General features: G+C 36.7%; 1 protein-coding gene across 3 annotated transcripts in view; it reads left to right on the top strand.

Moving 5' to 3' along the window:
- LOC121317215 (vitrin-like) overlaps positions 1-21111 on the top strand; it is a 40543-nt gene extending 19432 nt beyond the window's left edge. The window contains exons 7-17 of one of the 3 annotated variants that reach the window (XM_041252900.1): positions 1350-1547; positions 2533-2580; positions 4311-4349; positions 5065-5130; positions 10753-10797; positions 11760-11825; positions 12092-12239; positions 15886-15989; positions 16360-16586; positions 16999-17512; positions 18166-21111. In XM_041252900.1, coding sequence (XP_041108834.1) covers positions 1350-1547; positions 2533-2580; positions 4311-4349; positions 5065-5130; positions 10753-10797; positions 11760-11825; positions 12092-12239; positions 15886-15989; positions 16360-16586; positions 16999-17512; positions 18166-18344 — 1634 coding nt within the window. In that variant the 3' untranslated portion in view covers positions 18345-21111. The remainder of the gene's footprint in view (positions 1-1349; positions 1548-2532; positions 2581-4310; positions 4350-5064; positions 5131-10752; positions 10798-11759; positions 11826-12091; positions 12240-15885; positions 15990-16359; positions 16587-16998; positions 17513-18165) is intronic. The other 2 variants (XM_041252901.1, XM_041252902.1) reach the window with 2 other exon arrangements.
- The last annotated feature ends 3430 nt before the right edge of the window (positions 21112-24541 follow it).

Here is a 24541-nt window from a genome sequence, read left to right as displayed (position 1 = left end):
CAGGTATAAACCTATTTCTTTCAAACGAATGTAGCGTAGTTCCCAGCAATTCCAAAATTGCTGGGAATTTTTTTTTATTTCTTTTTTTACCATAGGGGTGCAGTACAGTGTACTGTAGGTGTGCAAACATTTTAATATTCTGTATATTTTTTCCTTTTTTGTTACGCATTTCATGCATCAATATTAGCACTATACTCCTGAACAATTACAATCATTCTCGCAACCGATACTGTCTTTGTCTTTATGGTGTATATTATGAGTGTGTGTAATGGAAGTGTTTTGGTATTTTGGACTGCAATGAACTCAACGGGCGGGCAACATATTGATTAGGATTCATAAAGTGAAGGATTCAGAAAAGCTGAAGAAGGAATAATTTGATTTGGTGTCAAATTTCGATGACTCGCCTCATTCACGTTTATGACATAAGCTTATGTGAGGGGAGTCAGGAAATATACCCACTAGACTTCCGTGATGAAAAACAACTGGCACTTTATCACACTAAATGACACTCTTATACCATCAGAGCCGGGGTCAACTGTACATATGAACGTTGCTTACATGTACATAGTAACATTCCTCTATAGAGTGAAGAGGTATACCACAAACACTATGTTATCTCCAAACTTTATTATCCAGCTATAGCCAACATTACATATCCAATGTCCTTGGTATATAGACACATAGGTAGCATGCATATACACCTCATTTAATACAATTATAATGTATTCTATCCATCTGTTTAAATGAGGGAACACAATCACATGTAAATATTTGAAAATAAGGTAGATTCCACAAGCTTAAATCTGCATATTGTTTTAACATAATGTTAAGGTCTGTAGCAATTTATGAATACAACTAATGGTTCTGAAATGTATATATTTAAAGCAAGCATACATCCAGTAGCCTATGCAATACTTTCTTGCTTCACATTGTACTGTAGGCTATACTGCTATCCATGTATATATTGAAAACTGAAAAAAAAAAAAAACAGTACATAAACTGGCACAGGCATTAAAAGTCTTGAAATACAAACGTACCACTTTTTGACAGTGTACCGTTTTCTAACCTTACACATGTCATGTTTTAGTATGCATATCACATTCTGATGATGTACCACTTTCTTGCCCTATACCAGATTAAAATAAGTCCTGGTACTGAGTATGGTTAAGTACTGGCAGAATTTCACCCCTGCATGTAGATTAATGTCAGAAAAAAATAAGCAGTAGTAATTTAAATTTATTTTGGATTCAGATTTTGGATGCATGACATCAATAAGCAATGTATGCATGTAGTGTGTAGAACTGTGTTATGAACAAAGCAACTACAATAATTCAGCTTTCTTTTGGAAGCAGGACAAAAAGATGTCAAGGCCTCTCCAGCAACAACTACCCATCAAACCACAACGACTCCAGAGCCAACGACTGCAACACCTGAACCCACAACCACCTCTCCCAAACCAATGACCATCACCACCATTCAGCCACCTACCACCACATCTATCACCACAGTCAAACCCCGTGCAGCCACACACAAAATCAGAGAAGCAGGTTAGTCACTGGGAAGAGGTTCTGTCACACAGACAGCAGATTGATTGGAATGGGTTGTGAAGTTGTGTGGTTTGGTCAACAAGTATGAGAGAGCAATTAAGTTTGAGTGAAATAATATATTTTACTCAAAACACAGTTTCAAGAATGTTCAGTTGCAGCAGTTTAAAAATAACTTAAAGAGTGTATCTGTTCTTCTCAGATCCCAAGCTATTTCATTAGTCTTTCAAAATATACTATTTAATTTAATACAGCACTTCATGAATTATTGTAACCTATTAATAACGTGAATTATTTTAAAATGTGATATTCACAGACTAAATTGTCAGCTCCTTGTCAGCCTGTCCGTTATATAAATCTTGTTGCCTTTGTTTCTCTGAAAAAACAGAATAGCAGGCTGCAGTTCAAGGACTGGTAATAAAAATGACTATAAAACTCAGGAGACTGCACAAGTGATGCTACTTGTGCTTATCTGTCCAGTTTAGTTTAACTTACAGCAAAGTTGAATGCAATGCCAAATTATAAAAGTAGAGTTCGTTGTCAGCATAGCAACAGAAGCTTGTCTCTAAAAACCAAGACCTTAAAACATGGAATGACCAAAACTCTCGTACTATAACAGCTATGACTACAGTGTGCATATAGTGTACTTGGTGACAGCTGTCTAGTATAATTTCCTTGACTTCACCTCAGAAGTTATACACTCGGAAGACTGTTATCACTTCGTACACTCAATGCACCCTATAGTTAAGTAACATTAATAACCTTATTCTGCACCAGCATAACTGTCCAAGCTAACTATATGTTAGTAAGATTAAATTAGTAAATGCCACATTGGTAAATATTCACAATATTGAAATATTTACTCCACAGAGCTAACTGTCGTGTCTGCAGCAATCTTTTGAGCATGTCAGTCTGTATTTTACAATCAGGCCTTTGAGGATTAAGCAGTAGTATTAAATACTGGCTTTATACTGTATTTCTGATTCAGGTAGCAATCACCCACTCTATGCCTCTCTAATCGCAGCTGCAAGTTCAAGTAAGTGCAGTTCCCGATGGCTGTGACCATAGTGTATCGCTTGATGTCTTGGTTTAGGTGCCCCCCTGTGCTTGTGGTGGTTGCATGTTACTTGTTGTTTCCCCTGTGCCACCTGTCTATATTTGTCTGTGTGTTTATGTCCATAAGGATATTTCTGAATGCTTATACATACAGTCAATGTCTAACATGTTAATAACGTAAACAAATGTAGAGATATCTACTCATAATAAATAACATATATATGATAACAACAAAAAAACATTTTCCAATAGAAAATTATGCTCTTTTGTTAACATTTAGAATTATGTAAATCTGGTAATACTAATCAGATAATCTTATATTTATAATCTACCAGTAATGATATAGTTTATATTTTCCTGTACACTTCAGTTTATACAGTTCAATAAGTTAATTCAGGCCTAAATCAGACTGAAATAGAAAATTATGTCAAGCAAGGTAACTCCTGATGACCCAAACAATAAACAACAATGGCTTCCAGATTTAACATCTTACCAGAGGTACTGTAGCAAATCCAGACATGTCAAGTCTCACGCACTGAGTCATACAAATCTCACTGTAGAATATGAGACAACAGGTTAACAACAAAGGCAGGACCGAAGTACTGAATAAATGCTGCTGCTACTGCTGCCTAGTGTTGCTAAGTGTTTTTCCTCTCAAAAAAACAATATGTGGAGCTTATTATTAGTTTGACAATGGTTCCAAGAATACCGGTACATTCTGATTGAGCCGAGTGGACCCTGTGTGTTCATTTCTGATTTTGCATCTCGTTACTGCTAAGGTATGTGATCTGAATTTGAAGGTTTTATTCTGCTCTTATTTCTGATTATTATTGATTCATGTTTCATTGGCAACGTAGGGCTGATCTATCTGCATTTAAATATCAACAAAACTCTGTTGTTTCCCTTCTTCCAAAGCACATCATAGGGATTTTGACATGAAGAATTAAAGACAGGTATATAAATACATTTACTAAATAAACACGCACAAATACTGTGTGTAATGTGATCCACATACCAATATGCACTTCCATCCTCAAACTGGATTAGTCTGACTTTCCACAGCAACCCTTTTTAACACACATTTGCACCAGAAGGTACGTTTTGTAAGATACATCAATAGACAGTTCAGTACTATTACTTTTGGTTGTGTTGGTTCAGTAGTATTGAATGTTGATATGGTATCTGTATTTAGAACAAAACAGATCAGTTTAAAACTATCATCCTGGTTTTGTCATCTCATTGTGCACCTTCAGCATTGATTTACAGCCTCCAGACGAAGTCTCACTCTTTGAGGTCATCCAAAATGAATCAAGAATCAAATTCATGCAAGTATGTTAAAATAAAAAAGGACAATATTACCTATAAAGTACTTGCACCAAAACTGTGCATGCAAGGCTTTAATTCCATCTTGGGAATATTGCTAAACCAGATATGCTCAATCACAATGAATCACACTTGGAAATAGTTATTTGAGGGACAAATTGAAGCAGTTTTGGAACCAGGAAACCAATATACTGTAATAGCAAGCAGTCCCAGGAGGCTTGAGGGTCGTTGATATGTGGATGGAATAGATAAACAATGTTTAGTTTTAACTCACAAATTTTGAGGAGCTCTGCATCATTGATGAAGAACATAATGCTCCCAATGATTGTATTTTAGCTGGATTTCACATCATTTAAATGGTTTTCTCGTTCTTAACATACCCTTCAGGGCAGGCCCAGAATGCACAAGGAAAGGGGCCAACACCAGGTATGTGTTGCACCATTATGGGGTTTGTTTTATTATAATTTACTTTATTGCAATTTTTAAACATTAATTTTAAAAACCCTTTTTAGAACTATAAAACTAACTAAACTGTTTTTAAAGCATTCAGGGGCTCTTCCACCTATGGAAGTAGAAATTCAACAGTCATTGGACAGTGCCACCTGTAAACTTGAGTAAATACATTGTTAACTTGAAATCTGTTTTTTATAGACTTCCAGGATCTCTGTACTGCATGGTGCTGCTTTCTGTGTGTATTGTTGGCAAAGGATTACTTCACTGTCTACTAGGTCCTGGATTGGCCTTTCTTACCCCACTGTGTGTGTGTGTGTGTGTGTGTAATGGGTAACTTCCAGTAAACCAAAGAAGTATGAGGACATTTTTTGGAGTGATAACAGCTTTAAGTCCATCTTATCTCATATTAATGTTGTTTTTTGCTTCTTTGTACTATGAATCAAGTTTATTTTTATTAAACCACTGACTTTTATTAAACCACAGTTCACATCTTCTAAGCTCTGTAAAGAGCAGTCCATGTACTGGCAGCTCAATGTTCCAAAGGCTGTGTTTTAACTCAATAAATCAATAAAAAATACATTTAAAAATGAATGGGCTTTACATTAAACTTTCCATATACCTGTATAACAATAGTATTTTAAAATAAAGTTTTGCGTCCTAGTGACTGAACTCCATTCTCTATATTCAGATATTAGTGCTGTTGTACCAGATACTGGCTATACCTGGACTGAAGTAGGAAGTGATGATACCCCAGGTAAGCCATTGAATCATTGGGATTACCCAGCTCCAAGATTCCACGGGAAGGGTCCTATATCAATAGGATTTGTTTATGATACTGAGAAAGTTAGCACTGCTTGTCTGGTTGCTTGCATTGTGCTACCAAAAAGCAAAGTTGATTCACATGCAAAATGAGAACCAATAAACTGTGTTCACCTACCAGTGATGTGGATCATCTGTGTTTTTTTCACAAAGTCCTAATAATTGATTTGCTTGTATTTTTTGGTATGGGCCCTGTCTCTCCAGATGAAATCAAGGTTATGTTGCTAACTGATAAGCTTGATTCACAATAAATCAGAATTCAAAGCATTAATAGAGCTAGTTCTCCTGATATACCCTTACAAATGTTATACCTTGGTGGAAGCATAGCAAAGTATAGTCAAGCATTGAAAAAGTATAGTAAAAGGTAAATCATAGAGGGTATGGTAAACTATAAAGAAGTTCAAAAATACCATTGAGAAAACTTTGCCCTAGCAATGCCATTATCAAATCATAGCATTACCAACAATAGCAGTACAATAGAGCTGGAACAAATATTGCATAGCAGTTCTGATATGGTACAGTTGTGCACAGTAGCACACCTGTACTGAAATGTGTGGGTTCACAGTATTGTAATATCATTAGTCATAACATGAAAATGTCTACCAATGGCTCCATCGTACTGTAGCTGCCTGTGACAGGCTGGCGAGTGGATTGAGTGGATTTAAAAGCAAAATAAAGTTCTTTATTAATCAAATAAACAGGCACAAGGGCCAACAAAAAGAGGTTCAAAAATAAATAATCAAAGTGAACTTACAAAAACAAATGGTCAAGTTCCAAGTCTTTAAACAAGATACTCCTTTCTTCTTAAAATACAAAACTCTCCAACACACAAGCAAACTCCCAAACAAAAGAACATATACACCCCCTCAGCCAGGGCCTCTCCCCTGGCTTTTATCCCCTGTGGCTGGAGCCCAATTAATCAATAATTATTCAATTAGAGCTCCAGCCACATTCTCACATGTTTTTCTGGCAGGGAGGAATTTAACCCACTCCCTGCCAGTTCCAAACATATTCATATAGACGGGGAGTTCCCCGTCACATATCCCCCCCCTTGTGCTTTTCTTGTCCCTTAGTACATAGCCATTGCATTTGCTGAGGAAATTCATAGTATAAGCATTTACATTTACAAAAAGACCTACGTACAACAGGATGCGTAGCATATTGCCGCTGTGATATCATTGCATTTTCTCTTCACTAAGGTGTGGTTTCCTCCCCCTTTAGTAAAATGGGATAAGACTTCACAATGGGGATTATAATACTATTTTACCACTGTGGCAAAGTGGTTTGCAGTGCCCAGGTGTAGAGGTGATGCAGTGCTCAGTAATAACAAACACAACACAGTTCATGGTGATAAACAGCTGTTTATTTGTATTGATTTGCTTGTTTGGCTACCTTAAATAATAATACCTGGCTCTACACAACGATGTGTATAGCGCAGGTAAACCACGAGGTTCAGGCCCCATATAATACTACTAATAACACACACTTTAGACACACAAGATCACAAGTCCACTAATGAGTGTTCCTGGTGCAAGTGGTGATTTAATACAATAATCGGTGAAAACAATTAGTGCAGTGCAGGTTTGATGCTGGCATAGCGCGACAGCTCCCAGATATTTAGCTGTCTAGAATAACAAATAACAACAGTTAAACAGACAGATAAGACAACACTAACGGTACTTCTGGTATTGTGACTCCTCCCCCTTTCTGGGTGGCTGACTTCTAACTGAACCTTGAATGAACTGCCAAACCATCCAGTCCAGGACACACTGTTCCTGTTATATCATGCCCTCAAAGGTCGGGAGGGAGACTGTTATATAGACTACACATTTCGACACTTCCTTATGAAGTCCTATCCAATAAAATCTGGCCAATATGCGTTCCCTAGTTTTATTAGTTACCAAGTGTCCGCAAAGGGGATATCATGCACCAGCCTCATGACCTCAGGCTGATAAGATTGGGGAACCATCACTTGTGTTACAGGCTGTCCTGTGCCCGTGGCAGGGTTCACCCTATATAATAATTGCCCCTTGATAATGAAGTGTGATAAACTGGTGCCCCAGCACCTTCAACATCCTTACCTTCAATAGACCGGACCTGTCCCCGAGCGTGTACCAGTGTGGGGTCGTTGTGTTGGTCTCACACTAGGCCGCACTCTCGGTCACACTGCGTACCAACTCCGTTTGCTCTGTTTGTTTTTCTAGGACAATAAAGGGAAGAAAGCAAGTCACCTTGTAAGGGGGAAATCTCACCAATTGTTTCCCCTTGTTTGTTTGCCACGTTTACATGTACGGTCGGGACTGCCTTTAATTATTTGTTTACAATCTGGCCAGTCCTGGCCCAGAATTACTGTGTGTGGTCCTACCGATATATATGTTAGTCCTACCAATATATATGATTTTAGTGTGGGGTATGTCGCCTTGTCTCCATGGATACAGGAGATTGCCACCTGGCCTTGTGGCTGTCACGACACACTGCCCAAGAGAGCTGTCAGCTGGAGTCTATGGCATCAAATCTTGTCAAAGGTCATTCTGTTTTTGAACCATTTAATTAAATATCAACATAATATCTCTGAGATATATGTAAAATATATTTCTTGTCCAGTATTAATATCTCAAATGTAAACTAAGACCTAACTAGATCATGGGTAGGTGTTGATATATTTAAATATATTTTAGACATAAACGTATTGAAAGTTATGTGTAAAACCATAAGATTTAGAATCATTAAATAAAGTGTACCTTTGCTGGATTGTCAATAACGTCAACAACTGTGTAGAGCAGTTATTAATGTTAAAGCTTTATGAAAGCTTTGTTAAAAGGTCCTGACAATCTGGGTCTTCCACAATTCCTTATAAGCTGTGTTGAAAGTGCCCCTTCCTTAATTTATACACCACAGTTTAAGGGACATGCATATTGTTTATGTATAAAAGGAAAATATCAAAGAATTACAGAAGGTGTGCTTAATGAAAGTGTGATTATTTTTAACTTAGTAAATTATATAAGTCATGACTTATAGCTCCAGTACAGTGGAAAATAAGGCACAACATTTCATATGTATTGTAGTAGGGCCAAGAGGAAATCTAAGTAGTATGACAAAGGGTCATATTCACACAAGTTTAGCATCGCATTTTTTGTGACCTGTTTTCAGTTTTATAATTTAAATAGAGCAGAGCCATTTTTCATCTTTTGTATTTCATAAAAAAAATGTTGTTTAGCTCCCAGAGCCAGGTCAGAGGTGTCCGATACAAAGGGTAGGTAATAAGCAAACCTTCTGTTACCTTTTCCATTACCCCATTCCTCTTTGCATTTATCAGGTCATCTCAGATTGGGGAATTAATTAATAGTATTAAGGAAACTTTGATTGGTTAATAAAAAGAGCTTAAACATAAGCGTGTTGATTAGAAAGAAAGAACAATTATATGTGATTTAAATAAAATGTAAATTGTAATATTTTCAAATGGGTTGCTAAGGGACACCATCTAAATTTAAAAAACAAAAGCCTATAAGCAGAGGAAGTATGACTGACATTTTTGAAGGGTATCTGATGTTTTTCACGGTTGCGCTTTTTGCCCTTCAAAAGTATTACATTTTAACTCTACATTTGAATGTTTTAACTCTAACAATATTTCATATTTCAAACAAGTCAAGACGGTTGTTATTCATAAATAACTTGAAACTCTCAGTCAGGGCCGGTGGATTAAAGGACGAGGGGGCCGTACGCTAACCAATATTCTGGGGGCCTTATGCACAATAGCTTGTGAAACAGTTTTGTAATTAATAGCCTGTAGGTAAAGCGTATCTGCAAGGACAGTTTTTAGTTCGCCATGCATGTTCACCATTTAAACCTTGCAAAACAAATACAATGCATACGTGACCACTGACAAGCAGACAGACTGTTTTGCCAATTCCATAATCTGATTGTGCTACTTGGCAGCTTTAGATAAGTATTCATGTCTCAGCTGGGCTGAAGAAGGAATCGCTCCACCATTTGCTACACTTACTGAAGAATTTAAGTAACTTTCGGTTGTTGAATTTTTCAAAAAGGATATTTGTGTAAACAAACGCCTCTGTCAGGTCAAAATCTAATGTGTTTCGTGCTTCACGGTTTTCAGTGGACTTTTGGAACATGGAAGTCACCTTTTTTTGTTTCTTTCCAAGTAAAGCAGTCACAGTACTGCTGTGGATTTCCGCCATTCTCTTTTGGTGAATACTTGAATGTAAATGCCTGTCAACAGCCGATTCTCAGTAGTGATCTACAGTAACATTGCAGGACATACAGAAGAGCTTACCTCCATCGCTCTCTAAAACTCCTGCTGGCTACTGCTTTACATGCTCTGTGACAGACACATTTTTAGAGACATCCATTTTCTAAGTTTATAAAGTTTATAAAATGTAAAGGGACATACTGTGCCCATTTGAGACAGGACAGGTTTTTAAATTGGCCCTAAAACTGAAATAAATAAATATGTAAATTGAGCCAGAGTCATACATTTTATCCTGCAGACTGATGCCTCTGACATAGGACTAGGGATGGATCTCTCCCAGGGGGTAGAGGGTGTGGAGAATTTGGTATTGTGCATTAGCAGGAAGCTACTTGTGTGAGAGACTCTTTCACTATCTCTGCTGTGCAGAATAAATCATTTTTTTTCTATGGGTAAATATCAGGACTTTCTTCCAAAGCATCGGGACGCGGGACATTAGCAAGGACTTAACAGGGACTGTTGGCATGTATGAATCTAGGCTGACAAACATTAGTCAAAAACTTTTGCAGCACCTCAGTGAAGATGTAAGCAAAATTGTTTGTATGCTTTGTACAATGTCTTTTATGTTTTACTTGCTGTAATTTATTAGGTACAACATGATTGTATATTTTTTTATTCAGATTGTAATTTTATTAAAAGTAATACAAGTACAAATATTGAATATGAAATGTTTTAGCATTTAGCTGCTGAAAGCAAACTGCCTCGCTTTGTGTAGCACACTGCTGTATATAATAGCTTGCTGGCATTGCTGTGCACATTATGAAGTTTATTACACTTGAAAGCTAGCTGCATGGTTTGACTGGAGAAGCACATTTAATAAAGTTGAGTCCTAGAAAATAAATGGGCTGCTTGACTGCACCTTTCCTCTAAACTGACCGCAGTAGCAAATCTATAAATTGCTACTTAAAGCTCAATGGTTATGTGCAGTTGTATAGCGGGTGTCCCACGTTGAAGTTTTGGAAAGTAATTTACATTCTGCTCTGTTTATTTTTTTCCTTCATAGGTGAGGGGTTCATAGTAAGTAAGACCAGCAGCTGAATAAAGCAAAAGCCTAAAAGCTAGACCATCGACCCTTCTTATACTTCCTCCCCGGCTCTGTGGGAGACAGTGAGAATTGTTTAGGTTTTGCGGTTGTTTTTCTGTTGAGAATGTGTGATTTTTTTTTCCCCCAACAAGTGCCCATATACGTACACTCTCCATGTTCATTATTTTCACTGGAAATCTGATTTCTGAACACCAATGTCACATGTATATGGTAATAAAACAAAATATGTAATATTTTTAAAACCGTAGAGACTGTCGATGCCTGGAAACCTGAAGCAAAGCCCTTTGACACAGGTAGGACTTAATGCAGTGCCTCAGGTTATACTGCATCTCCACTCTTCATCTTCAAAAGAAACACTGAATAGGCACAGAGGAAATCTCATAAGTATGACATTTCAGATTAAGGCACTCTAAATAATTATGCAGCAGATACAATTAACTAGAGTACTGAATTTGAGAAAATGAAATAAAAAAATACATATATTTTACATTGTATGTATAAAGCAAAAGGTAGATATTTAGATACAGTTCTAATTGTGCATGCCTTTATTTAATAGAAACAAATTATTTCATGGGCACCAATTCTATAGAAATGTGAATTTAAAAATGTCCTGAAAAAAACTGTGAGTGAATGATTCTTTCTGTGCTACAATTGCAATTGTATATTATATGCGCTAGCTCATGCTAGTTTCTGTTCATTCACCGCAGATGTACAGATAACTTTTATATAAAAAAAGATAGATATTTATTGTATGAGACTTTTCTATCAAAAAGTTTTAAGCAAATAAGTGATGGGTAATCCAAAATTATGTAATATTTTCTTATATTAATCGCTAAGCACACCTGTTTGAATTTTACACTGACAGAAACAGGGAAGGTTAAATTGACTGAATTTTCCAGTTTCATTTAAAGTGGTTGTAGCCAACAAAATAAGTTCATATTGTACATCTTACTGAGACTCCAAAAGCAATAGAAAATCGAACTCTTCCTAATTCTGTGAGTGCAGAATTCAAACTAGTGAAATAAAAGTTATATTATCAAGAGAATACAGTTGTAATTAAGCAAGTAAAACCACAACAGTGGGCCATATCTCCTAGACATTCTTATCTAGGAGGTATATATTTTGCATGAAGACATCTGATTGGCTGATACTGTCCAAAAAAGTTTAAATAAAAGGTTTTACAATAATTAACAATCATATTGTGCATAATGTTGGTATATGTTGGTTATTCTCTAATTACAATCTCTATTTCCAGGCTTTGGTGTCAAAGAACAGGATTCGGTCCCCAAATTTCAAGAACCCGTTTCTCAGGGAGATCCAAGTATGTAAAGAAATAATTACCTTTACTAATAAAGAGACAAGTGTTAGTTGGGATTAAGCACTGTAATGACAGCATTGGGGCAGACAAATATGCAATATTATGTTAAACATAAAAGATTAATAAACTCATTACCTGCTGTTTCTACCTGATGTATTCCATTTCGGTAAACAGTGAATAATGAAAAATTATTTGAATCGAAAATGGGTAAAACCCAGTTTCAGAAGATGACTCTTATTAGTTTTTGTTTTTGGTGTTTGCTCCTACAGATTGCAAAGTAGACATTGTGTTCCTAATGGACGGGAGCTGGAGCATAGGAAAGCGTCGCTTTAATATCCAAAAAGAATTCCTGGCTGATATTTCCCAAGCCCTTGATGTTGGAATGGCTGGTCCTATGCTGGGCATTATTCAATTTGGGTAAAAAGGATTGCACTGATTTTCTTAATATCATACCCTGGTTTCACTTTCAAGTACAAAATGCTATTCCATTACCAAGTGGGATATACCTCTGTGTAACCCGATTTATCAGAGCCCTTATGCCAAAGTTGCTTGAAGAGCCCCCTCTGCATCAGAGATGAAGTCCCTGCCCCCGAGGGAAGTGTGGCGAGCAGAAGGGATCAGCTCCAATTTTCTCTTCAGCCTTGCCTGACCGTCACAGTTGTTAGTGAGAAGTCGAAAATGTTTCTACTTCTCTCCCTTTTCCTTCAGGAAAGATATTCACACATCTAGCACATCATACTTTTGTGTGTTTTCTGCACCTTTAGCCCTCGGTTCTGGTTACTTCCACCGCTGCCTTTTGTGCAGCTGGAAGCCAGCGCTGATCCATTGCCCCCCTCTGGGCAAAACCCGCATTCTTCCGCTTCTTGCTACTGCGCTCCTTCGAGAGTCTTTTCTTTCTGTTTATTTTTCTCTCCGTCTAGCTCAAAAAAAGCGAGTGAGTAATATTTGTATTACTAACATTTTTCTTTTGCTCCTTTCTTTCTCTGTAGAGAAATTGTTCCAGTGCGGATATGGCTATGTCTCCCTGTTGCTAGGCTACAAAGCCTCTGCTAATAGGCAGCCTCCAGTTGTAGCTGACTGATTCTGATCAGCCAGCTATTCCGCACTTCAGGACAAGACACTCACTAGTGTTAAACGCTGTTTACAGCTACACTGCGTGGCTGTGTTGGCTGGAGTCTTATTGTCTTGTGCCACCTGAGTGTTCAAGCATCACTTTAGCGAAGGTTGCTAATAGGAGCAAGTCAGCTGGCAGATCTCTGCCCCTGCATTACAATACTGGTGCAAGCTGTGTATTCTTGTCAAGTGGCCTCCACAGAACATTCACTTTTCTGTGCACCACCACCTGCTCGGTACCCGTGGGTTAAATGTTATCGGTCCTCAAAACATGGGCTTTGGGACAAGATTGCTAAGAGCCTCCTATTCTAGCCTTTTTAGCACATCTGCCAGTTCTACAATTCCTGTACTTGTGACAGCTTGGGTATGCTAACCCAATCAATAATGGGATAACATTTCATATATGATAGATCATTCCCTGGTTCCCTGAAATATAGATGTTATCCATTACCTTTTGAGATTGCTGCTCTCACTGCAACACAGCAGGCCTGAAAAGAAATTGGCGTTGATCCCCTCTGGGACAGGGACCCCGTGCATGATGCAGAGGGGGCTCTTCGAGCAGCTTTTACAAACGTGCTGAGGAAAATTGGGTTAAACAGAGGTATATGCCAATCGGTAATGGACAACAAGATGCAACAAATATTAAAATTAGCATATTGCGGCTCTTTTCATTAACATAATTTCTCTTAGTACATACGACAAAAAATGTATACTTTGTGAACTGTTGCAACGAATATGCAAATTGCGGTATGTTTGCACTGCGACTACCCATCTTAGTACATCCACCCCTCAGTGACTTGCTAGACTGTGCTAGCCCGACTCACCCAGTGTACATTGCCCAGACAAACTCTGCTATAAAGAAACCACCTCAGGACATGACTCCAGTGCTACCACAGATGTGAAAGCAATCAATTAACAGTGAGAAATGACAAATGAGATGGATAAAGTTCCATAAGAAGGCGACTGAATAATAATGCCTGAAGCATTACATCCAGCACTCCAGATAAAATTTTGGGTCTGGGAGTGACTTGCCCTCTAATTTTAACACTGAGAGAGTTATATTTTTTCATGGGGTAAAATACAACATTTCCTTTAAGTCATGAGTAGTCTCGATAAATACTGTACAATATTTAATGGGAATGGAGTTGGCCTTCCATTTTAACTGCAATGTTACTTTGAACTACTGTACAACCACATGTGTGCTCTACAAGGTTCTTTATCGTCTTGGTGCATTTTTTTCGAGGTATCACACTGACTGCAAATGAATTACGTTTCTTGTATTTTAACATTAAATTCTTAAACTCAGTGAACATGTTAAAAAAGTTATGAAACAGTTTGTTTAACACTATATGATTTGCTCTGACGACAGTTCCACTTGGATTTGTAGCTGGACTGGGTTGTTTACGCTTCAACCTGTGTAGATTTACATTTTTCTTATTCTTACTGTGGTTGGCAGCAAAGACAAAAGAGACTGGATGTTTGTTGTGTTGGTTTTTCTTGTATCCAGTTTCCTAGCAACTGAAGACAAGTATTCTGGGAGATGTAGTTGTTAGTGAAAGTTTTAGGGGCGGCAGACAAGCTGTGCAGCAGAATTGCTATGCATATTTGTTTACGCATTCAATTTAATTTTAGTGAGTATTTCAGATTTATTTAATGTGTAAAAATGGCAGGTACACAGCTTATCTGGACCGCTGATTACAGCCATGCAGAGGAATGGCATCACTGCTGCCAAGTACTGAGATCTAGGAAGATATAGAATATTGTACAGGGAACCATAGGCTGTCGACCGACCTTCAGAATGTGACTCACAATGCCTCTGGCTCTGTGACACCCACCATGCTCCAACATGCATACAGTACCTAACCCTCACTGTTTACCTATATGCCTGAAGGTAGATGGACAATAAAAAGTTGTGAATTGTGGAATGTTCTTCGTTTGGGCCTATTAATACAGATTTCTGAAACCATAGGAGTTTAATTGTTACTATTTCACCTAGTAAAAACTGTTCCCTCCATAAGAAGTGCTTCCTACGAAATCGCAGCTGCACCCCACTGAAGTTCAGTTTTCAGCTGCAGGCCCAGTGGTTGAAAAAGGACACTTTCTAGTTAGTTAGCCTGGTAAATAATGACCTAAGCAGTAACAGTAACAGAAAATCAAATCAAATCAAGTCAAAGTTTATTTATATTGTGCCCTTCATTAAGGTGCATCTCAAAGCACTTTACGGGACAAAAATAGTCAAATTTATGGATTTAGTGATCAATAACATGCGACAAGACTAAGCAGGTAAAAAAATTAATATAAAAATGTAGATGGTATAAAGTATGTATCCTAACTGTCCTTTATAGTCTTTTTTGTTGGTGACCATAACTGGGCACAGTACTCTAACAGTATTTTACAAGTACAAAACTAAATGTAATGTTTCAAATGTCTTCAATTAAAATGTTTGTCATTTAATTTATTAAATTTATTTTAGTATGTCTCGACTAGGCCGTACTGTTATATAATTTTAATTGGAAGATTCTACAAGTTCAGCACAGTACAAGTATCCTACCAGAATCCTTTGTGTACACCATAAATACACAAGGAGTCTATAGACAAAGGTTGTATAGTAGTCTCCATGTATAGGAACACCTCTTAAGAGAACACTTTGGCTTAGGGAACAACCTTGTGGTGAAACAATCTTCCCATTGCAAGTGTTCTACCTAAAGGAACAGGAACTTTTAAATACCGATTCATTGCAAACTGATTCAAAACTGATACAGTGCTGTTTTGTAACCTGAAACTCATCATTCTCATCATTATCAAACTGAAATTCAAAGTTTATTCTAGAGTTGCTGCTATATTTAACGTGTGTAGGGGTGCTGTGTTAATAACTACTGTATATAGTATTTATATTTTGAGCTATGAAATTAGAAATGTGACTGTTTATTTTGGTTGATTGTTGGTAAAGCAATGATCCAGTTACAGAATTCAACCTGAAGGCCTACTCCAGTTCCAGAGACCTGAAGCCTGTAATAGAGAAGATCGTCCAGAAGGGGGGACTCTCCAATGTCGGTAAGTAACAGACAGGAAGCATGCTGTGTGATTTAGTTCCTACTACATAACCTTTTGTAGAAAGGAGTCTGCTCCAATCTCATTAACTCTAATCTCATTAACATTAGGATTTAGCATTTAGATTCATTAACACTGAGAACCAGTCTCAAAAACATTTACTGTGATTAGCTCATTCTTATTTCAAACAAAATGAATACTAATAACAATCAAAATCCAGTGTAACCAATATCTTTGAGTGTGCCCTTTTGTAGATGGATTTATTGTGAAGTGCCCTGGGATGATTTGGCAATGTTGACTGTGTAATTTAAATTTTAATGCTGCAATGTGTCTTGTATTTTTTGGTTTCACTTTATGTGTTGGTTTCTTTCAGGAAAGGCCTTGTCCTACACCAACAAACACTTCTTCACTGATGCCAGTGGCAATCGAGGGGGCCCTCCCAATGTTGCCGTGGTGCTGGTGGATGGCTGGCCCACTGACAAGGTGGAGGAGGCCTCGCGTCTGGCCAGGGAATCAGGAATCAACATCTTTTTTGTCATCATTGAAGGCCCAGACAACAACGAGAAGCAAAATGTTGTGGAGACAAACTTCGTAGACAAGGTAATCACAGGTTCTTTGACAATTCCAGTCTTTAATTATTCAACCAGAAGATCAAAGGAATGCATCACGGAACTGTTGTAATTATTAAAGTGATAACTACAGGGCACGTTGAGTGTAAGAGAAAAGAACAGAATTCTTTGAAGTGGATGGCTAGTGATTCAATCCTATTTTTTAATTAAAAAAGTAAGCTATTAAGTTCGGTTCCTACTCCGAGTTTTATTTCAACCAAATCAGTCACTGTGCGACAGGTTACTGTGCTGTGTCAGTGGATGCATTTGTGATGTCCCAGTGTATCACAGGATATACAGGTTTGGAACACTAATGAAAGGCAGAGATTTCACTTGTCAAATGTTAAATATAGCTCATGAAACATTTTACTGTTTTAATGTTATTTTGTTCTGTATGACCTCAGGCTGTTTGCAGGACAAATGGTTTCTTCTCTATGAACGTGCCCAGCTGGTTCGCGCTGCGCAAGGCGGTTCAGCCCCTGGTGAAGCGGGTCTGTGATACAGACCGGCTCGTATGCAGCAAGACCTGCCTCAATGCAGCTGACATCGCCTTCGTCATTGACGGCTCCAGCAGTGTGGGCACGGGCAACTTCCGTACTGTGCTGCAGTTTGTGGCCAACCTCACCAAGGAGTTTGAAATCTCAGATACAGACACGCGTGTGGGTGCTGTGCAGTACACATATGAGCAGCGGCTGGAGTTTGCCTTCAGCCAGCACAACAGCAAACCAGAATTGCTCAATGCCATCAAGCGCATTAACTACTGGAGTGGAGGCACCAGCACAGGGGCAGCAATCACCTACGCATCGGAGCAGCTCTTCAGCAAATCCAAGCCCAGCAAGCGCAAGATCATGATCGTCATCACAGATGGACGTTCCTATGACGACGTCCGGGCACCAGCACTGGCCGTTCATCGCAACGGTAAGAGATGAAAGTAGTGTGGGAGTTTAGCTTAGCTTATTTCACAAATAGATAAATAAAGACGTGTCATGTCTCAGAAGCATCTCATGGTGTATTTTGATATTAAGCTTGATATGAACTTTTCTAAAATCGTTTTCTCAAAATTTTGTGCTAAAGCATTTATAGATCTTAATTTGGAGAAAAAGCTGCAATGCCACACATTCTGTTTTGTACGCTACACATGTACAGAATACATCTGTAGTTTTTACAATAACATTGTTTACATTTGCTATCTCCATTTTTCTGTGTAATATTTTTTACATAATAACGATTATTTTGAATTTGAATTCATATACCCTAGGTCATAAATTAACAGGAGAATAAAACCAAACATATTACAATATGGTTCTGTTTCAGCCAATGAGGAAAAATCTTCAGCGCAGTGTCAAGAAAAGTTGAATGTGTTTACAAGATTAATATATTAAATTATTAGCACCCCCATGGGCAAGTGTTATGTTCATTATAGTAGTTCGTTGAACGAAGCTTAAAATGTGTCAGAATATAAAATAGGATTTGTGACTGGTTTCCCTGGACTAAAATGTAACCTTATGTAAGGTAGTCTAGAATCAGTGCCAATAATGACTGTGACTTAAGACTGCATATTTTCCTCCTAGGTGTGATCGCATACTCGATTGGCATTGCCTGGGCTGCCCAGGAGGAGCTGGAGTACATTGCTACTGACCCTGATAAAGAACATTCCTTCTTCGTGGATGAGTTTGACAGCCTCTACAAATTTGTGCCCAAAATCATACACAACATCTGTCAGGAATTCAATTCACAGCCACGTAACTGAACAACCCAAAACTAAGCAAGTTGCTGCCGTTACCTTTTGTTTTATTTTCGTTTCTCATTACAGAAAACAAGTTATAAATATCATCTGTTAAAATGGAGCTTATAATATAAAATGTCCAAAGTTATTCTATTTAGAAGCTGGCTGGCTGTATTGACTAGCTGTGAAATTTAGAGCAATGAGGTTGTTTATTTTCCGTGCAGCCATCGTGGTTACAATTAATTTTGCCACAGGTAGGATAAAATAGTTTTTCTGGATTTTGACCATTGTAATCAACAAGCTAATGTGGATAGGGTGTATTGAGGCACTGGTTTGATATGAAAGTTGACTGGCAGATCCCCTGCACAATTATAACATTTAATTTGTTTGTAACCATGGTAACTTGAAAACTACAAACTCGTTATAGAATGCTAAATGTCAGATTGTGAACCTGTTGTATTTGCAAGTGAGATCAATTAAAAAAAAAATCAAGCATAGAAGTTCACAAGGGCATTAGATATAATACAGAGCTACTTTGAATGGACACTTGTATTCAAGTTAAGAGTATTGTTAGTAAAGCACTTACTAATATCATTATTAATAACATTTTAAAACCCCTGGATTTAGTTTGTATCAAAGTGACAGTGTTTAAAAGAGTTTTTAAATATAATTTAAGTGTACAATTTCAGCCAGGTTTCAGGCAACAATGGTATTTATGGCAGTCAATACAGCTGTCTTATTATTCATTTTGTCTTTTTGGTACCTACAGCCCACATTGTGTAATGGTGTAAATAGACACCTTTGCTGCTAAGCTTAGTGGGCTAAGGCTAAGTTTTAAAATACCCCATATCATGGTATGTAATTTAATATATAAAATCGTTTATGTCTCAAATGTGTTGGTGTTCTGACTTTCTGAAATACAGAAAGTGAAATGCAACTATGTGATCCCAAACATGTTTAAAAACAGATTTATTACATATAGAATATTACATAGGGAGCTGCACAATACAAGCTGATATCCATGTCACAAAAGATCACAGCGGCAAAGTCTCTTTCTGGACAGTCTACCGTTTGAGCAGGGTGAAGATTAACTTTGATACTACATCACCCAGTAATTTATATATATATATATATATATATATATATATATATATATATATATATATATATATATATATATATATATACACACACACACACACACTCACAATAATAATAATAATTAAACAGCATATCTTAATGTTACGTTATTTGAATATGATACATGCTATCTAATTCAAACAATCGGAGACAGACATTTATATGGCTGTATCACATTCAATATCAGAGTCTACCAAGTATTATGTAAGTACAGTATGTCAGGATTGGCTACTTTAATGAGCTGCTGTTTTAATAAGGAGGTTAATCCTTTGGGTAGACTTCAAAGATCTATCAAATTTGCTGGCAGTGCTGCATCAGAATTATAATACAAGTATACGAACATGATGCACTATGCATGTCAGTACATCATACAGACAGATGGCTTCAGTATTTAGAGTAGGTGTTTCAATACATGGGTGTGCTTTTTCAATCTACAATTTGAGTTTCAGCACATCAAAAATTAGCTTCTCACAATTGGGTGTATGGCTTAGGAAGGGACTGAATTCTAGCTCCTATAGTTCATGTAGTTAATGAATTTCAGTGTGTAATGCATGCATTGATATCTAATGATCACATGTATATTATGTATCAGGCTACACTACTGTATGATGTACTGTATGTGATTAGCAGAACTAATGATATGATTACCTATTCCTAATACAGCATGCTACTGTAAAATGATTTAAAGATTTCAAATGTGTGTCTGCACATATCATTTGGGTAAAACAGTATTTTAAGTGTTACTTTAAAGCAACCAGTTGCATCAACTTAATGGTCAAGATGACACCCAAATCAATAGTTATAAATGACTGTAATATATAGATATATATATATATATATAGATATATATATATATATAATATATATATAATCAAGTAATGAGGGGATTATCACAAATCTTGTTTAACTAATATTGTTTTAGGTCAAGCAGTCCGTGATTTGTGCTAATTTGGGTCTGTGAACCAGCCGTAAAAATGATCTAAAATGAGAATGGGATTAAGTAAATGTCAAATACGTTTTTATTTATCACATTCAGTACTCAAATCGTGACATAAAATGTATGTAAAAAAACAAACAACATTTGAAAGTACATTGATTGGCATATTTTGAAATACTGTTTTTGATGCAGCTTTAGATTTAAAAAAAAAGCTTTTTCGTTACAGTAAGAGAATGTATCTGTTGACACAAGTGGTACACACTATGCAGTTCAATGCACTGTATTTGCCCCCCAAAAATATGTGATGGTGCCATTATAAAGTATTATCAAATGTTGACAGGTCCAATGGACACAGCTTCTGTTTTAAGTGCCTTACACAGCATCCCCATTCATTAAAAGTGGGTACTTTTGCATCTGTATACTCCTGTTTGCTATGTAAGACTGTAGCCATAAAACCCTTTTCTCTGCAGGCTACCAAAGCACATAGACCCCTTTGCATGGGGAAACGGGGGCATGTTTCCTATGCATAACCCAGCTTCCTTTTAAGGGCAACATAATTTAATTGTATATCATTTTGCCAAATATATGTTATTAATCTTTTCATTTTTCGAAGAGTATATTTCTTAATATTGGAAAAAAGCCTCCTATGTATCATGTATTTTTGTGCTATTACATTATAAAAGCCTACAAACTTTTGCAATTAAATGCCAAAGGGTTAATAAAAGGGTTGTCTTTTCTTCCATACATTAACTGAAGGAATCAGATGAGTCACTAGTCCCTACTGTAAGAGTCTTCCATTCACAATCACCCTTTTCAGGTAATTGATGGGCTGTCATTACAGATTAAGTAGCTATGTTATTTTAACATATTTAAAAAAAAAAAAAAAGTTATATCCTGTACTATTTAATTGGGTTTGTAATCATTCGGAGTAGTTATTTAGCTCCAATATTGAGTTATTACCGTTTTTCTCTAAATATGGCTTCCCCTAGTTTGACCTTGCCTGGAGAACAATAAATGTTGGAACTAACAGCCTTCCTGAATCCATTCAAATGATGTGGCCTGTAACTCTGTCAGCCCCACCTACAGCACCACTGTATCTCTGTATATGGGTAGATAGAAAGGGGAGGTTAGGAATTGTGAGTGTGTGAGTAAGCAAACAACACTTTCCAGACATGTAATAAAAGCAGGCTTTTCTGAAATACAACTTATTTTTTTATTATTGTTATTGATAAATCTGTCACTCTCCCTTACGGGGAAAAGAGAATACATCATGGAAAAGAATAAACTATAATAAGGTCTGTACATGAAAATTAGCATATTTATCAAATACACATGATCTTTAAGAACTCTCTCTATACAATTATACTTAAAAGAGCAATGATGCTAGTTTACAGGCAGACTTGGCATATCCCAGAACTCTGTATGGTTTTGGATGCAATTGTGTACAGCATTTGAGCAGGAAACTGATCTAAACAGACATGGTTTTTGGAATATTTCTTATGTTACACACCCTTCTTCATAGATACTCCTTACGTTTTAGGTTCTTTGGCCACTGGGTTAATTTAGATTGTCTGTCTCACAGGCCAATCTAATAACTCCAACTGGAAGATCCCAAAAAGGTACCTTAGAAGTGTTACCCCTCGGCTTTCATAAAATGCATTTTACTGTTGCTGCTCTCTGTGTTAAATATTTCAATATATTTTTTAATCCTGAATCAACTGCAGTGGGATTGCTCACAAAGGGATTTCACTGTCAAATTCTCTCAGGAAAAATCTGCATGTTTATGTGTGAAAGGCTTTGCCATTTTACTTCACCACTGCTGTTCTTGAATTCAAGAAAACAGTAACAATGTTGAAATTGACCCTTTTATTGACAAATTTTGAGGGCAGTTCAGTCTTGGGACTTAGGGAGCAATTGCCTTGTTCATTAATGTAAATGTTGAACTAAATCAGGATTGCAATGTAAAATACAATTTGCAATTATACACAGAAGGCAGCCACAAGTCACTTAATTTTCTATAATTTGTTTAAGAATGAAAATGTGATTAAGATGTCACCGCAAAGATCTCCATTTTGGTTTCAGTTCAATATTGGCTACACATTAGAAAACACCAACAGAAGTAAATGTCATTTTTACTAAAAACAAGTTTGCTGGGGGGAAAACAACATCACAATCTTCATGAACAGCAAGTGAAAGACAAGCAATGGAGTTTATTATCACCCAAAATAACTGTAGGACTTGTTTCAAACACACAAAAAAACAGGTTTGTCGTTATGCATCTTTCTCAAACTATGTGGTCAAACTAGATACAACTGTTCCCCAAGATATGACCTAAGATCAGTGTGCAGCATGCATGAAATATTATTATACAGCCAAGTCCTTTGGAAATAACACATACCAGTTTCAACTCCACAGCCCTGGATTAGGAAATATGAACCCCACAACTGTTCCAAGTATTATTCTAAACTATAATTGCAACATTTCAGCAGATTGCAAACCAGCAAAAATTTCTGGGTCATCATATTTCACTGCCTATATATAGGACTTGAGTTCAGGAGATACTCTATTTAAAGCAGTTCCACTGTTGGAAGGCCTCAATTCAATGTCAATGGTTGAGAAAATTGTACAGGAGTAAGAATAGTATATTCAGCCATGGATGGTTGAGTGTGCACAACAACATTAAATCTTTCGTCACTGCAGACCTGTATACAGGTCTAGGAAAAAAAAAAAAACTCCTCTCAACCACTCCACTCGTGTATATTTATGCGTTTTTTTTTAATTTATTTTTTAAGACACCAAAACCCTTTTGTTATCCTACTCAAGTATTTCTGTAATGCTATTTGGTGCAGAAATATTTAAGTGTTCACAAAGAAAATAGTCTAAGATCCAGACAGTGGTGGTGGTTCTTGAGTGGCATCTCTTATGATCTTACTCTCTTGAGGCAAGACCACTCATACAAAACCAGTTGCATCTATAGGGAATGGTTCTTTTCATTCTGAATATGTGGCATAACATGTTTGCCAGAAACCTATTTCTGTTCTGTAGTAAGTAATGAACTTTATAGGCATTGCGTTCTAAGCCAACTTTGGACTTAGGCGTCGAGATGTTTCAGTCAGAATTTTTAAGCTGTTGCACAATTTTTAAACTGTTTTCATTCATACTTTTCTTTCTTCTTTTTGCTTGTTCATCTTCTACAACTGATACAGGGTTACTGGTCATTCTGCACTGGTAATACAGTATATTACTGAACAAGATACAATACATGAGTACCACATAAAATCATACCAAACTTATTCCATTTCACATGTCACAATGTTGTATACCTTCTTTATTTATTTTTTTTTAAAACACAGATTTTTTATAATTATTATTATTAATTATTTTGGTTATTGATGCGCCAAACAATTGCAAATATTTTAATATGCGTCTATTAAAGTGTCAGCTCCCGTTTTTTAAAAAGATGACATCAATACACACTGGCCTGTCAGTGTTTTACATTAGCTACTATTACACTCAACAGCAAAATGTTGTTGTTATTTCTTTTACATAAGATCCACTGCAAGCACTACAATGATGTGTGAGTCTTTTTTTTTTTTTTTTTTTTGTCTTTTGATGGCATATTGCGCTTTAAAGGCAGACCTTCACAGAAACATTTTAACATTGAATATTGATAGCAAGCACCTCAAAAACTTTCTTTTTTCAAGTCAAACACAGAAAATTATAAAAGCAACTAAAATCGTAATACACTGTAGTTAAATAGAGCAACACTTTATTTAATACCCACACCATAGACTTCTGTGTACACTCACTGCAATTGTTAATACAAAAATAAAGTTAGTAAAATGTAGCCGGAAAATGTCCCTACACTGCGAAGGTACTGGAACACCGAATATTATGTTTACAATAGATACAGTTTTTAGAAACTCTAAATTAAACATGGGCTTTTTACAGAGAAACCAGGCATTATTACGATGAGATTTGATATTGAAAAACAAATGATTTACATTAAAAGTCTGAATATTGGCAAATCTTATGATTTCAACATTTACCAAGCAAAGCGGTAGATGTCTAATATAAACATGATAACGCTTTATTTTGGACAGTTACCGGTAAATCTCAATAACCACCAAGCGGCTTTTGCTAA

The sequence above is a fragment of the Polyodon spathula genome, chromosome 6, assembly GCF_017654505.1.
Source record: "Polyodon spathula isolate WHYD16114869_AA chromosome 6, ASM1765450v1, whole genome shotgun sequence".
Classification (NCBI taxonomy): Eukaryota; Metazoa; Chordata; class Actinopteri; order Acipenseriformes; family Polyodontidae; genus Polyodon; species Polyodon spathula.
The sequence above is the reverse complement of the archived record's forward strand: the minus strand, read 5'-3'. Positions and strand labels throughout refer to the sequence as shown.